The sequence below is a fragment of the Fulmarus glacialis genome, unplaced genomic scaffold (genome assembly GCF_000690835.1).
Source record: "Fulmarus glacialis isolate BGI_N327 unplaced genomic scaffold, ASM69083v1 scaffold20735, whole genome shotgun sequence".
NCBI lineage: Eukaryota > Metazoa > Chordata > Aves > Procellariiformes > Procellariidae > Fulmarus > Fulmarus glacialis.
Window position 1 is genome coordinate 5,478 of NW_009212625.1, and position 14,256 is coordinate 19,733.

At 41.0% G+C, this 14,256-nt stretch overlaps 1 protein-coding gene across 1 annotated transcript in view; it reads left to right on the forward strand.

Moving 5' to 3' along the window:
• Positions 1-3,435: 3,435 nt before the first annotated feature.
• The window catches only part of LRP8 (low density lipoprotein receptor-related protein 8, apolipoprotein e receptor), a gene marked incomplete at its 5' end in the record, with an annotated part of 42,923 nt that continues 32,102 nt past the window's right edge, over positions 3,436-14,256 (forward strand). Inside the window, one exon of the mRNA XM_009577946.1 lies at positions 3,436-3,564. Coding sequence (XP_009576241.1) covers positions 3,436-3,564 — 129 coding nt within the window. The remainder of the gene's footprint in view (positions 3,565-14,256) is intronic.

Consider the following 14,256-nt stretch of genomic DNA (forward strand, 5'->3'; position numbering starts at 1 on the left):
AATAGGAGTCTTCTGTGCATACCTTTCCAAACCTTTCAGCTTCCCAAAGCTATTAAGCATCTGCCCACAGCAGCCAAGCAAAAGTAATGCCCATACTTGTGACCAATAAATAACCTTTTTGCTGGTTAATGATCCCAGTGTCTTATGATACCATTTTATAATTATATTTCACCTTCTTCAAAATCAGGTGTGTGGAAAGTGTTCTCACCTGTCTTGACCCACTTAGTTCTCAATGGAGATTTACTACACAGATGAAAAAGCTGGTCCTACTTGGCATCAAAGCAAATTTTCCTTTCCGTCACCATAGCAAGAAGAACAATTATTTGGGATGTGGACCAATAACCTGATTAAGAAGTGTCTTTGTGACTTTCTTTGGTCTCCCAGTTTTCCCAGTATGCCAGTCCAATGCAAACCTTGTTCTTGAATGCCCTGCACAAATGCAGACAGGAGACAAACTTTCAAAGTGCAAAAGCATGGAAATCCGTTTGGAGTAATAATTCTAGCGAGGAAAGTTATTTTTATCTCATGTATTCTAAGCATGTGTTTGCTTATGGTAAAAAATTGTTTTAGAGCATGGGGCAGCCTAGAAGCAAACCTCATCACAGGGCCCAACCTTGAATTGGATGGGGGGAGAAGAGGGGCTCAGTAGGGTGCAAGTGCTCTGTCCTGCGCAGCCATGTGCAGGGCAGGGGGAGCTGTGACCTCCTTGCCCCAGCAGCAAACTCCCATCTGCCTGGCCTTCTGGAGCAGCTCCTCAGCAGCCAGGGTTTGGTGGTGAGGACACTTGGGAGGGGGCAGCTGGGTTTTGGTGGCCGTGGAGTTGCGCACCTCAGAGCTGTGAGGCTTTGGAGGCCTTGATGGAGGAATGCAAAGCCCAGGTAGCTGCTAGAGACCCCAGTCACGTCATCCCTCTGTATGGTACTTGTGGCAAAAAGCCCTGTTTTCACTGACGCTGCTTTGGCAGGTCCCTCAGAAGACAAGGCAGCCCTGCTGTTGGGGTTGGGGTCCCTCCCCTGCAGCCAGGTGTTGTGCCTCTCGCGCGCGTTCCCAGGCCTCCTGTGCTGCCTTGTACGCATGGCCTGTGGTCATCCCTGTTCCTTTCCCAGAAGTTGCTGTCTTCTCCTCAGAGTAGCCACCTTTCTCCTCAGAGGGGCCGATGGCAGTGAGGTGAGGCCTCTGGCGCCTTCCCTCCCTGGCCCCTGCAGGCCACCTGCTAGAGTGCAGTCTGTAATCCTTGTGTGGCTCTGTACAGAGGTTTAAAAAAAAAAAAGTTATAGTGAATTGGCTGTACATTCTTGTTTTTCCATGCAGCATTCCCCAGACTCGCACCTATGCATGTGAGGGCTGGGTAAGGCTGGCAGAAGCGGTACATTTGGGGTGTGAGCCCTCTGTGCTATGGGGCTGTGGACCATTTTAGCTCCATTTTTTTCTTGTTTGAGGGGGCTGCTCATTGACAATGAACTGCTACAGAACTTGTTTTTCCTTCTGTATCCATGAGTTACTTGGGCATGTTTAAGGATGCGTGCCCCGGCATACAGCTCTGGGCATGGGGTCTGGAGCAGCTCGGCCGCAGTGAGGCATGCCAGCTTCCTTGAGGGTGAGGGCAAGCACCTTTTTTACACCATTTTGCACAGTTGGCAAGTGACCTGGTTTTCAGATGTGCTCTCTGACTTCTGTGGAAAGACATGAGTGCTCAGCACCACTGAGCATCCCTGCAGTCGTGCGTTATAAACCTGCAGCTTAGAGGGACCAGGGCTGAGGGGAAAATGCGGGACATGGGTCCTGGCCTGTGGCAGGGCACCGATCTGAGCTGGCAGACATGTTGATCTTGGTGAGGTGGTGTTGTGGGGCCTTTCCAATGTCAAGTGATTTTTATTACCGACCTGTGGGTAAAATAATCAAAAAGCCAAGTAAGGATCCCTTTTTTCCCTCCACTGTCTAGATCAGGCAACATTCATAAATGTTATGGTATGCAGTGAGCAAATTTCAACAAAAATGCTGTCTTGCCTCAGGCTTATAAAACTTCATTACATCTGTTATTAACTGTCTGTCTGTGGCAGGACCTAATTTTTCTTGATATATTGGTTGCCCAGAGCTTGTAGAAACTCCTTCTTATAGCACTTCAAGGTGCTAAGACAGAGAAATCCTGGGATTAAATGGCACTGCTTTCGAAGTGGCTGATTGATGCTTTGGGGCTGTAAGATGACCCCTCTACAGCCTTCTTGTGCAGGTGGAAAGGGAGAGGTATAATTTTCATCCTCTTTTGCTCAGCACTTGGGAAGCTGATTGACTTTGCATAAATACCTTTACCAGGGCAGGGTAATGTGAAAGTTTTAATTCAGAATTTAGGTCTCTCCCTTTTCAGCAGACCTGCAGCCATATATAGCATTATCATCATTAATACCAATGGAAGAACTATTTGAAAATACGTATTTTTTTAAAGAGAGAAATTGGTCTGTTTAATAAGCAAATCCTGCCAAACTGGATGATGATTCCAGAATACTAAACAATTGTTTAAACTGTGGAACATTATGCGTTTGAGCAGCCTTGTCACAATAAATGTAGATCTGTTGCTCTTTACACTAGTATGAAAAAAAAAAAAGGAATTTTGGCAATGCAAAATAGTTATAAGAGAATGAGCTTCACAGCTTACTTGGTTCCAGATAAATTTGGCAGATTTTTTTTCGTAGATGTATTCTTGCATGTACTGGGGGTTTTGATTCTGCGGTTCTTCCTGTGTCTCCATGTCTTAGGTCACAGTTGCCTTTAATTTAGGTAGTTACAGTTAAGTTTGTTTAACATGTGTGAGTTCATGCTTGTGCTTGCCACTTTTTCCCCAGGTTTACTGACCATACTCTGCCTAAATCATTAAATTTAGAAATTGCCTTGCAATACCAAAAATATAAGTAAACCCTTATACTAAAATTAGGCAATTTGTTTTTCCTGACTTAATTTGAGGTAGTGTTTTCAGAGTAGTTTGTTCAGTACTACTGCTGCTGTGTGCAGGGTGCTGGTGTTTTAATAGCAAAAGCACAGTGTATTGGAGGTTTGAGGCAGTCACAAACAGGCAGTGCTGTTGCGTACTGAGCATTACTCACACTGAGTATTCCAGTCCTTCTGCCAGTCCTTCAACCAGCCCTGGGCTCTTAGTTGAAATTCCTGTTGATCTATTGAAGCAACTCTCTCAGTTCATTTTGGATGAATCAGTTAATTTCACTTTTTTTTTGCCCCATGTAAAAGTATTGTGATCTCTTTTGGGGAACACATACAGGACGTAAGCAGCCATACCTCAAAATCATTGTTGACTTGGGATTTCATTACAACATCTCAGGATTGAGCCATACAAAATAAAAGTAACTTTAAAAGTGCGAACAACGTTAGCAATGTCTAGAATTACGTTTAACTTGGGGTTTTTTCTTTATTTTATTCTTCCAGCCAAGCAAGTATGTCCAGCTGAAAAAATTAGCTGTGGAGACTTAAGCAACAAATGTATCCCATCGTCCTGGAGATGTGATGGACAGAAGGATTGTGAAAGTGGTATTGATGAGGCTGGTTGCGCTCCTGGTGAGTTAGAGTAATACTTTCATATGTATGCAACATCTCCCTTGAGGACTATAAAAGTCCTAGAGTGACTGTTACAAATTGCATGTAAAGGGATGACTTTTCCTGCCAACAAATTCATTCACTCTACATTTGCAGTGCGAAGTAGTGAATTTTAGAAAGAGAGGAAAGAAGGATTCTCCAGTTGGAGCTGGCTGGAGAGTATAAACTGAACTCTATGGACAATTAAGTATTCTTTTACTGTCGTAGTAGAATATAGTTAGTCAGTTTGGAACATGATTATCAGGGTTAATACCAAGATGATGTGGTAAGGACTTAAATAACAGTGTTCAAACCTTCCTCTGTAGTAGCTCAGCAGCTTTACTGCCATGTGCTTCCTCCTTAGCCCTATAGACTAAGGCTAGCGTCTGCTGGGATGTAATAGATAGGCCTGGATATTTCTTTATTAATAGCTTGTTGGTTTCACTGGACAGAGAGAGAATGATGTACTATTTACTGTAACTGTTTTAAATTCAGTCCCTAACTGGCCATTGCCTTTTATTAGGCCTTTCTCTGCTGAATGAAAGAACTCTTTAACAGTGTTTTCCCTCTGTGAAAACTCCTACACTGTGTAATCAAGCCATTTCTCAGACTGTCTTTTTGATAGACTAAACATACTTAGTTCTTTATGCTTCATGTTGTCAATTTTTTTTTTTTTTTTTGCATGAATGCTTGACTCATTTTTGTGGCTCCCTTCGGTATCCCAGCTGATTTTCCAACTTTCTTTTTATACAGACCACCAGAACTTAGGGAATATCAGTCTTAGCAGTCTGTGCAGAAGTAAAATCACCCTTCTAATACTGTTCTCATATAACTCTGTTTGTCGTTATTAAATTGTTTGTATGCAAACGATCCCAGGCTATTAAGAAGCTATCTCATGCTCTGTGTAGTTATTCACCCATCCATCAATATTTCTGGTGTTGCATGTGATATCAGCAATGTTACTTTTACTTCCAGATTACTGGTGAAAGGATTGACTGATTATATGCAAGCACAGATTGATATTTCTTCATTTGAAAACCAAATTTTGGGCTATAATACCTAGCCAGTTCATAATCCACATTATATCTTTTCATTGAAGTTGTGTAAGGAAATATGTTTTATGTGAACATTTTGTGGTTCTGAGTAAAACGTGGATAAATTTATTTCTCTGCAGTCAGCTTTATCAAACAAAATCTTACCAAAGATTTTACTTTCTGAGCAAGCTGTTCCGATGTCTAGCCACTCATTGTAAAAATATTTTTTCTTTGTCCTTTTTTACTTTTTCCTTTGTCACAACTTGTGCCAATTGCCTCTTCTCCTTTTGCTGTGCAATTCTGAGAAGAGTTGGCCTCCAGCTTCCCTGTATCACCCCTTTAGATATTGGAAAATTGCAATAGGATCTCCCTATAGCCTTCTCCAGGTTAACCAAACCCATTTCCCTCAGCCCCTCCTTGTATATCATGTGTTCCAGCACCATAACCATCTTGCTGGACTTCCACTGGACCCTCTCCAGGTTGCGAATGCTCTTCCTGTATTGTCAGGGTGGCACAAAACTGGACATACATTTCAGATACGACCTAACAAGTACCAGCTAGAGGAGAATAACCACTTCCCTCAACCTGCTGGCCTCACTCTTGCCAATGAAACCCAGTGTGCGGTTTGTTATGTATGAAGCTCAGTATGAAGGTTCGATGCAACTCACTAATTCAATTAACTACAGATTAGACACACAGTTTTTCAAAGCATCTTGATTCCATATTGCACATGACTCGGAGGTCCAGGGGTAACGGTAGCAGGTTACTGTGCTTGCACTGAGCCTGTACGGCATAGTTCCAGTTGGGTTGGCTCACAAGGAAAGGCATAGGTTGCCTTAAGTTGCCTCCTGTTTCATGTGGAATTAAGTGTGTGTGCATGGACAATTCCTAAGTAATAAATTATTATGATGAGGTAAATTGGTGATGTGCTTAGACCCCGGGTCCTGTGTCCTTTAAGCTAATGATGTTTTGGCAGTTTTCAAAAGTCTTTTATTTGTTTTCTGTATGAAACTCTTAGTGTTCTCTCTATAGCATATGCTTTTTTTTTTTTCCTTTGAATGGGAGGCTTGAATTAGAGACAAGTTCAGAAGATAATTGTAACTGCTATTGAAAAAATTATTCTTTTCCCAATATAAGTTAGTAAAATTAAAACAATTTTTACGCTGGTGGCTGCCTCCACTAATTTAATGCTGCTGCTGCTTACACCAGTAGTTGTCGTCTCATGAAGTCTTTTATTTATAATAAAAATCTACTTGGAATTGCTTTGAACTTCTTTTTTTCAAGGCTCTAGGTAACCCCAAAATGAACGTAAATATGTTCTGGATGGCACATAATTTCAGCATAATGATGCTATTAATGGATTTAGAAATAGCTGAGTCTGTTTCTCTTCTGGATGTTTCAGCATCTCTAGTCTTGCTTATCTTCCACATTTTTAGTGCACATGCAGGTTCTTAAAATGGAAATTTAATCCAAGGACAAATTACCATCTTCTGATGGTTGTTGGGTAACTCACGTGAAATGAATTAGTGACTTTCATCTAGTTCCTTATTGACTGAGTGTTGTCCCCCCATAGGCTGCCACCTCGGTGGATGCACATTGGCAATCTTTGCCGAGGGGTTGCTGCTGAGTTGAATGTGGGATGGGCCGTTCTCTGGCCAGAGGACCAGGCAGAAAGGCACTGACAGGCAAACTTGGAGCTTCCTGGGTGGGTGCAAACATCAGAAGCTTTCAGTCCTAAGATCTGTCGACTCAGCACCTTTCAGAGGCATTAAACGCACCTTGAGAAGGAAACAGGAGGCACTGCTGAATGGCTGTAGTGGGAGCATTTTCAGTGAGGTTGCTTGTCAAATTAAGGTGTTTTCCTCATGGATGAGAACAAACGTGTTAGCCATTTAAACTCTGAGAGCTTGTGGAGGATTGATAGCTATCCTCTCTTTTATCCAAATCTGATAAACCTCACTAAGCCTATCCACTGATACTCTGTTAACATTCCCATTTCTTCTCTGTTTAGAATCCTCCTTTATCCATTTTCTCTTATCTCAGCAGCACACGGTATCCTGACAAAAAAAAAAAAGTGTCTGTTCCTAGGTGAAGACTTTTTTTTTTTTTTTAACCTCTGCACCCACGTTTTTGTTCTCATTTTAAAAGAAGCTTTGGCACTGATTGTCACCTGCAGCCCGTTGGAACAGAGCACCCTGTAATAGCTAAAACTGCATCTCTCACAGAGCTGACCAACTTGTCTATAGATAACACATCTTTCTGGATAAATGTTTGGAAGGGAGTTTATTTGTGCTCAGGATAATTTCTATGGTGAGAGCCTGCATGTGCAGTAACCAAGTGGAAGATGACTTGAAGATACTGTGAGTGAGGGCATCCAGAAGAAAAATCCTAAGCTCTTTCTAAATCCATGTTAATAAAGCTATTACTTCAAGCTAATGTGACACTTTAAACATATTTTAACTATGGTTACTCCTATTTCTTGATAGGAATAACTGGCTCTTAGTATTATAATTCTTCAAAAAAACTTAATAAGGAGTTTATGAACATTACTTGAGCCTGCATTTCTGCATTGGTAATTTGTACCACTAGCAATATAGTGCTGGTATCTAGATACAGGAGCAAGGCTTGGTTGTGCTGAGGCTGTGCAAGCGCCTGTCCCTATATCAAAATGTTCACAGTCCAAGATAAGGGAGGATCTACTGCAGAAGAGGAAAACAATGATTATGGTAGTAGAATCATCCAAAACTGTAAGAACAGTGCCAGTGTATTATGGTTCTTCCTCCTAGGTCTGCTTCTCGCCTCCAACGACTTGCTTTTCAGATACTGTTCTGGATTTGATAATTCTTGATGGATTTTTATTCTCAGAATTATGTAATTGCTTTTTGAATCAATGTGAAATTTATCCAGCGTAGTCAGTGTAGGCACTGGCACGGCTAGCTGGAGGGAGAAGGCTGCTGTTCACAAATTCAGGGACAAAAGTATAAAATATGAATAAGAGAATCTTCTGTTTGGGTTGGGTTCTCCTTTGTGCTTTGTATCAGCCATATCCTTGGTACATCATCTTGCATGAATGGAAACAAACCGGTGCTCTACAACCCTCTCCTTTGCTTTTGGTCACTGTTGAAGACTTGCTGTTTCGATTGGCACCCTGTGTGATCTGAAGAAGGTTTGTCACAGCAGTGTTCAGAATATCATTCCTTCAAGGAAGGAGAGAATTCGCAGTCTTGTATGCTGTCCTTGTGTAATCCCCTTTAGACAAAGGGTTCAGCTGCAGTTAGCAAGCTCTGGACTTACCTGAGTATGCTGGAAAAAAATGCAGCATCTCAAACAATGGATAAGTCAAATATTTCCTTTGAGTTCCTCATCACCCCCTGTACAATCCAGTCCTATAAAAAGCTAGCCCCTTAGGAGTAAGCAAAGCAGACTGTATTCATCTGAAATAAGGGTCCTGTTTGCCATGTCTGGAGTGAGAAACAACAATTTGATAGATGAAATCCATTAAAATAAAAACTTCCACAGAGATGTGTAAAACAGCCCTTGCTGGCCTGTTAGGCCTGGTCTGGTACCAGCGTTAGGAAAGCAGTTATTTTCATAAGCAGTCCACGCACTGACCCCATCATACTGCTTGAAAGCCATTATCAATGGATGGTAATGCACATTGTTGTTGTTGTTCACCCATGGACAAGGAGGAAAAATGGTGCGATTTTCACCCTGTGGAAGAACTTCCCAAGGAAGCAGTGGAAGCCGTGAATTATTTAACCTGCAGTGGATAAAGCAGCAGTGATTAGGGATCCAGATTTGTGTCTGCACAGGCTGTAATTGCATCAGGGATTAATTGCGGGTATTAATCCTTGCATCTAGGTGGCTAAGTGCCTGTCTGCCTAAATAATTTACTTCCAGCAGGTAGGCTTGTAAGTCTGCTGCTAACTTCCAGTGCACAAACAATTTTTGAAAATGCAAATATCTGCCTTTTTAAAATAAAAGAGTATATAAAAAGAAAAAACCCATATTTTTAAGTTCTTTGGAGCAGAAGTAACTTGTGTCTTTACAATACTAAGTGTGTGGTAGTCATAGGTCAGGTTTAGTCCTCTGAAATAGACATCAATAGTTAATAATGTAAGAGCAGTCTTGAATTTGCTGGCTTGGAGGTGCTGGCATTCTCTTTCTTATTTCCCTGGTTGAGGTTTTCTGCTCCCAGCATACCTAACCTTTGTCACGATTGGACAAACTTAGGAATGCGTTTACTGAGACTAAAAAGAGAAATGAAATATGAAAAGCTGTTATTAAAGCATCACAATTCAGGGTCAGTCTGGACTTTGCTAACTACTACAGAACTTGTTAAATCTCTGCTAAGAGAGATATTAACCAGTGTTTTGTCAGCCGCTCAGGAATGCAGAGAGCACTTCAGCATGGCTTTAGAGCAGAAGCGCTACCATCCTGTAACAGCTGAAATGGGCATTGCACCTCTGTAATGCACACATCACTTGTTCCTCCTGACAGGACTCTGGGATGCTCAACAGAGAGAGCAAGGCTCTGGCCCCATCTCTTCTGATTGTGTTACTGGTTCTTAACTGGACCACTTCTTGTACCCAGTATGGAAATTGTGTCTTGCAGATGAGGAGTTGGAAGTGTACAATTTTCCCCTTACCCAATAGTCAGATACAGTGAAATGATGTATTCACTGATACATTGATAGCATAATAAGCTATTTTCCCGTTCCATGATTTATTCTGCTTATCTGTAGTACAGAGACAGCGATCCATGGGAACTTGTGCAGGTAATGGATATACTTATACTGATCTCATAAAGTTGTCCAAGGGTGAGAGCCAGGAATTCCTGCAGGAATCTCATGACAGTGACAGCCTCATTACCGAGAGCATCTTTTGGACCCTGGTCTTCCAGCTTTTAATTGCTGACCATATATCTCAGAACTAGTTACAGATTTTCAGCCCTATGATACAGTACACCAGATTAAAAGTGAACAAACTGGGTAAAGTTTTTTAAATTAATAAGGGAAACAACAGTAAGCACATTCTTACTCAGCTGTAAGCCACATGTCCTTGCTATGGTAGCTCACAGCCTTCACATTTCCATAGTATATATATCACAAGATCCTCAGAGTAGGAGCTTTTCATTTACTCTTTTCTAGCGAAGCTCCAAGCACATGCGTGGTTCTCCATAAAAAGCAGCAGTGCAAGTGAGGGATACTTTTCTTGGAAGGTCCAAGTGCAGAAAACTTTCAGAGTCAACTCTTTCCAACGTTGCTCAATAGCCCTCAGATCACCTGAGAATCATTGGCAGAAGGCAGAATTTAAAGCAGGCTAAAGCTGGTCTGATCCCTCCAGCAAATCCACCTGGTGATGAGCCAGGTGAAGTGGGGAAATTACAAAGCTGATTTAAAACCACCTTTCTCCACACTGCTCCTGCACTCACATGAAGTGACCTTTCTGTTGACAGTTAAATTGTTTTATCATCTTTTATCATTGTCCTGTAGCAATAAGGAGCATCATGTTGTCTCAGCATCATTTTCTTCTTGATGCAGTAAAAGATACCTGTGTTTTGCGTGAGCCACACTTCCAGTGCTACCTATGGGGATTTGACCATACTGATTCTGTTCGTTCTAAATCTCCACAGATCCTACTGAGAGCTTTTTACTTGGTGATAACATAGCACTAATTTTATCTTCATTTGCAGCCTGATTAATACATGCTTTCATCAAAGTTATGAATTCTGTTCATTACCTTCATTAACAGGCTAGATGCACAGTGATGTACTTTCCTCAGTCAGCTCAGAGGGAAATCAAACCCAAAGGATTGGATTTTGCCATATATTCTCCCTGAGAAACCCACCAATTTTAATGGGGTTAAAGCCCATAGTACTGCATTCATGCCTGTAGAGGAAATATTTATCTGCTATCACTATTCATGATTATTTCAGCATGTGATGAAAAGAGACATGGCTAGCCTGAAGTTCCTGTCATTTTATAGAAGGTAGCTGTAACTTGAGTACGCTTGTAATGGTGGAGGAATCTACAATTATTTCCAAGAATGGAAAGAAAATGACTATAGATTTAAAAAATGAAAGTCCTTCATAAATAAGATAAGGTAGCACAGCAATGATATCCTCTGGGCTTTGCATGATGTTTAATTACTGGACAGCTGGAGGGATTACTGCTTGTGCATTATGCCCAGGCTCTCAGAAATTAAACATGTACAGCTGCCACTTTATCACTGCTTAAAGTATTAGAGCTCCTTCGAAAGCAGTAGTAATTGCAGAAAAATCCCCATTGTTATTTAGGAAAAATCTCAGCCCATAATCATATTTGTCCTGAGTTCCTTCAGAACAAAACATCAAGAAAAATGAGATTGGTAGTTACCTTTAATTGCACTTTTACAGGAAAAATGAAGGTAGTTGCATTTTTAATATATCAGATGTTTGTTGTAATTAAATGTAAAATACTGCATGAACTTACGTTAGAGGTAAGATAGTCATTGTGTAAGTCAAGAATTAAGCCCTAAAGCCATAGCCTAAGCTGTGCCAGAGCTCTACCTGCAGAAGGTTAGGGCAAGATTCCCTACTGCTGTCTCTTGAGCTTAGGTTTAGAAAAGAACAGACGCATGTAACGTTCTGCAAATAGAGTTTCCCAGTACTGAGTGGTGCCTCGCTCATGACAGCAGGCTTTGGTGATGGCCTCTGCGCATTTGCTCTATGCTGATCCCTCAGTTACAGATAAATTGTCTGTATCAGTATGTTCCATGAATAATTTATTTTTTAAAGCATAATAGACAAAAACACAATATGAAAACAAGACAATTTAGAATACGGTACTTTTACGATGTTTCCCTGAAAAAAGAGTAGATGCAAAGAACACACTGCAAGCACGCGCTCTCACAGACACACACACACACACAAGTCCTACACACCCCAAATTACAATTTTTCATGGGCTTGTGGAAGAGTGGTATGAAAGAACTGGTTTTATACAAAGATTTGTGGATAATTAAAATGAAAGCCTAATATTGCTGGACTGCATGTTACCTGTGCACACACACAAGCGCTTTGTCCTGCTGCTCTTTCTGTACTTTAGCTGGAGAAGTTGTCTCTGATTCTTCTTTCCAATCTTACGTGTCGTACTGTCGGAGGAGCAAAAATTGGCCTGTAGGTATGTTTATCTTCTGGGCAGTCTGTCTTTCAACAGTTAGAGCTCTTGGAGTTAAAATAGCCAAGAAATGGCATCTCTTATTGCCAAATATGATTGTATTTCATGTCCCTGAAGTGCTTTCTTCATAAGAATGAAGCTATAATTCTGAGCCTATTCATCCAAAAAGCAAGAATCTGTTTAGTTTTAATAAGGGAAATCCTCTGTAGCACTCAGTGCCAACAATCGTGTTACGACGGCAGATACGTGGGTGGGAGTTCCATCCTTCAGTGGCCACGGGTACATATGCGTTACGCTAATTAACGAGTACTTAACAGTTATGCTTCCTGAGCATATGATCTGAAGACTGAATCAAAATCAGTTAGCTTGAACTCAGTACAGTCCTATGCAGGAGAGAACCATGTAATGTTTGATGAAAAACCACAAAGAAAGCTGTTTTATGAGTCATGTTAATGAATAAAATAATATCTGAAAGTTATCTTAGTGGCTGAAATACACTGTTTTCGTACAGAAGAAGGTATAATGGTTGGATTAACTTTGCTTATATTTTGCAAAGAAATTTGTGTATTTGATAAAATATAACTGGGAAGGTTCAGCTCACAATAAAATACACTTTAATATACTTTTTTCCAACAAGTTTAAAATAATTGCGCATGTTGTACAATCGATTCTTCATCTCAGCCCAAGTCCAGCAAAGCGCTGCCTTCTATTTCAAAGCCATAGAAACTGAAGGGCAAATCGTAATGCCATAGAAATCTCACTACTATTAAAGTGAGTGCAGTTAGCACACGATCCTTACACTTTTAATTGCAGTGAGTGTCGCTCAGTGCTCAAATTTTCCATTTGAGTAGAAAATCCAAGACATTTTTTCTAAAAATGATTGCTGTTCTTTTGCGGAATTGTGGGCACATTATGTGGATACGTTGTTTACATCAAATAATAGCTGTGCCCCCTAATATCACATAACTGAAAATAATTAGGGGCTGGTTGTTTCCTGAAAAGTCTGTCAATCTCTCCCCCTCCCAAAACCACCACAGTGGTCTTGTCTTTATAGACTTGGTCAATATAGTATGTGCTTGTACTCATAACCTTGAATCTGGCTACACTGAATTCTGGCCATTGTCTCATTGTATCCTTGATGCTTCTTTTTTAAGGTACCCTTTCCTTCAGATCAGTTGCCTTGCAAAATGTTTTATTTCAAAAGCATCTTTTTAATTGTTATTGAACCTATATTCAGACTCACTTTGGATTGCTGTTCCTAGAGAAATGTGAGAGACAGTTGGGTAAACTGGGGGGTGAGATGTGAAGACTCTCAGCGTTTCCTTGTTTTGTCTGTGCTCCGGGAGAGTTAATAGTGCTATGTTCTAAATGCAATGAATATTTAAGTCTAATAGTGAAGCAAACTGCAATAAGAAGAAATATCTCCTCTTACAGAGAATTCCCATCAAGCAAAGTAAATGAGTGGAAGTGGAGATTTTATGGGGCAGTGACCTCATTGCTTGCAATGTGAGCGCTGCTTTGTCCCTCATTACTCAGCTGAGTTAAAACCCGTGCACCCTCCATTGCTGTAGCTACCAGATTATCAGGCTGAATCCAGGCTTTTCTGTCTGCCTTACCTGTTTGGCCCATTGGTTCAGAAACGTATCCTGGGGGTGGCCAATGTGGCTTTTCTTTGGTCTGTTTTTCACAGATGGGCCTGTGCGGCGATTCCATCAATGAAGAATTCTACCTAAGAATTCTTTTTTTTTTTCTTTCTCTGCGAGTGCTTTTGAGGTGTGCACAGTTTTCAAGATATGAAAGTAGCTGCACAAGCATTAGTAGTGCATGTACCTTTGTAGTGTCTGTTGCTGCTGCCTTGTTCCTTATCTGCTTTCAATAAAGATAAGTATTGTAGATAGTTACAAATCTCTAGGATTCCCTTCTTAGTTCATAAAATCATTAAGGTTGGAAAAGACCTCTAAGATCATCGAGTCTGAGTTATGGCAGTGTAAAAGACTTGATTGATTCTGGTGGAACGGTTCAGTTTTCCAGCTGGTTAAACTGGTGCCATTCTTGTGCTTGGGAATGTTGTGGGTAAGGAGGAAGTGGCAGGCCAGCAACATAGATGTGGACCAACAGGCACGGGTTTGAATTCCTTGCCTTTCCCAGTCAGAAGAAAAACGGAGCTTGCAAATTTTCTGAGCATAAAACAAATTGTGCCGTTATTTGCCAATGTGACTGAAGTGTAGCTTTTAAGATTCTGATGAAGTCTCTCTCCTGAGCTGGACATAAGAAACCAGAAAGCAAGGGAGAAAACAGGCAGTTATAATAAGGCAGTTCATGTCTCTGTATCAGCAGATGAGCACAGAGTGGAAGTCTGCCCAATGGATGGAAGGTGAGATCTATGGATCTTTGCCTTCCTGGCAAAGTATCTGTGATTTAAACTCTGCAATGGCAAAATTAACTCCTGGACATGCAGAAAGTTCTGTGCAGGCAATCCTCA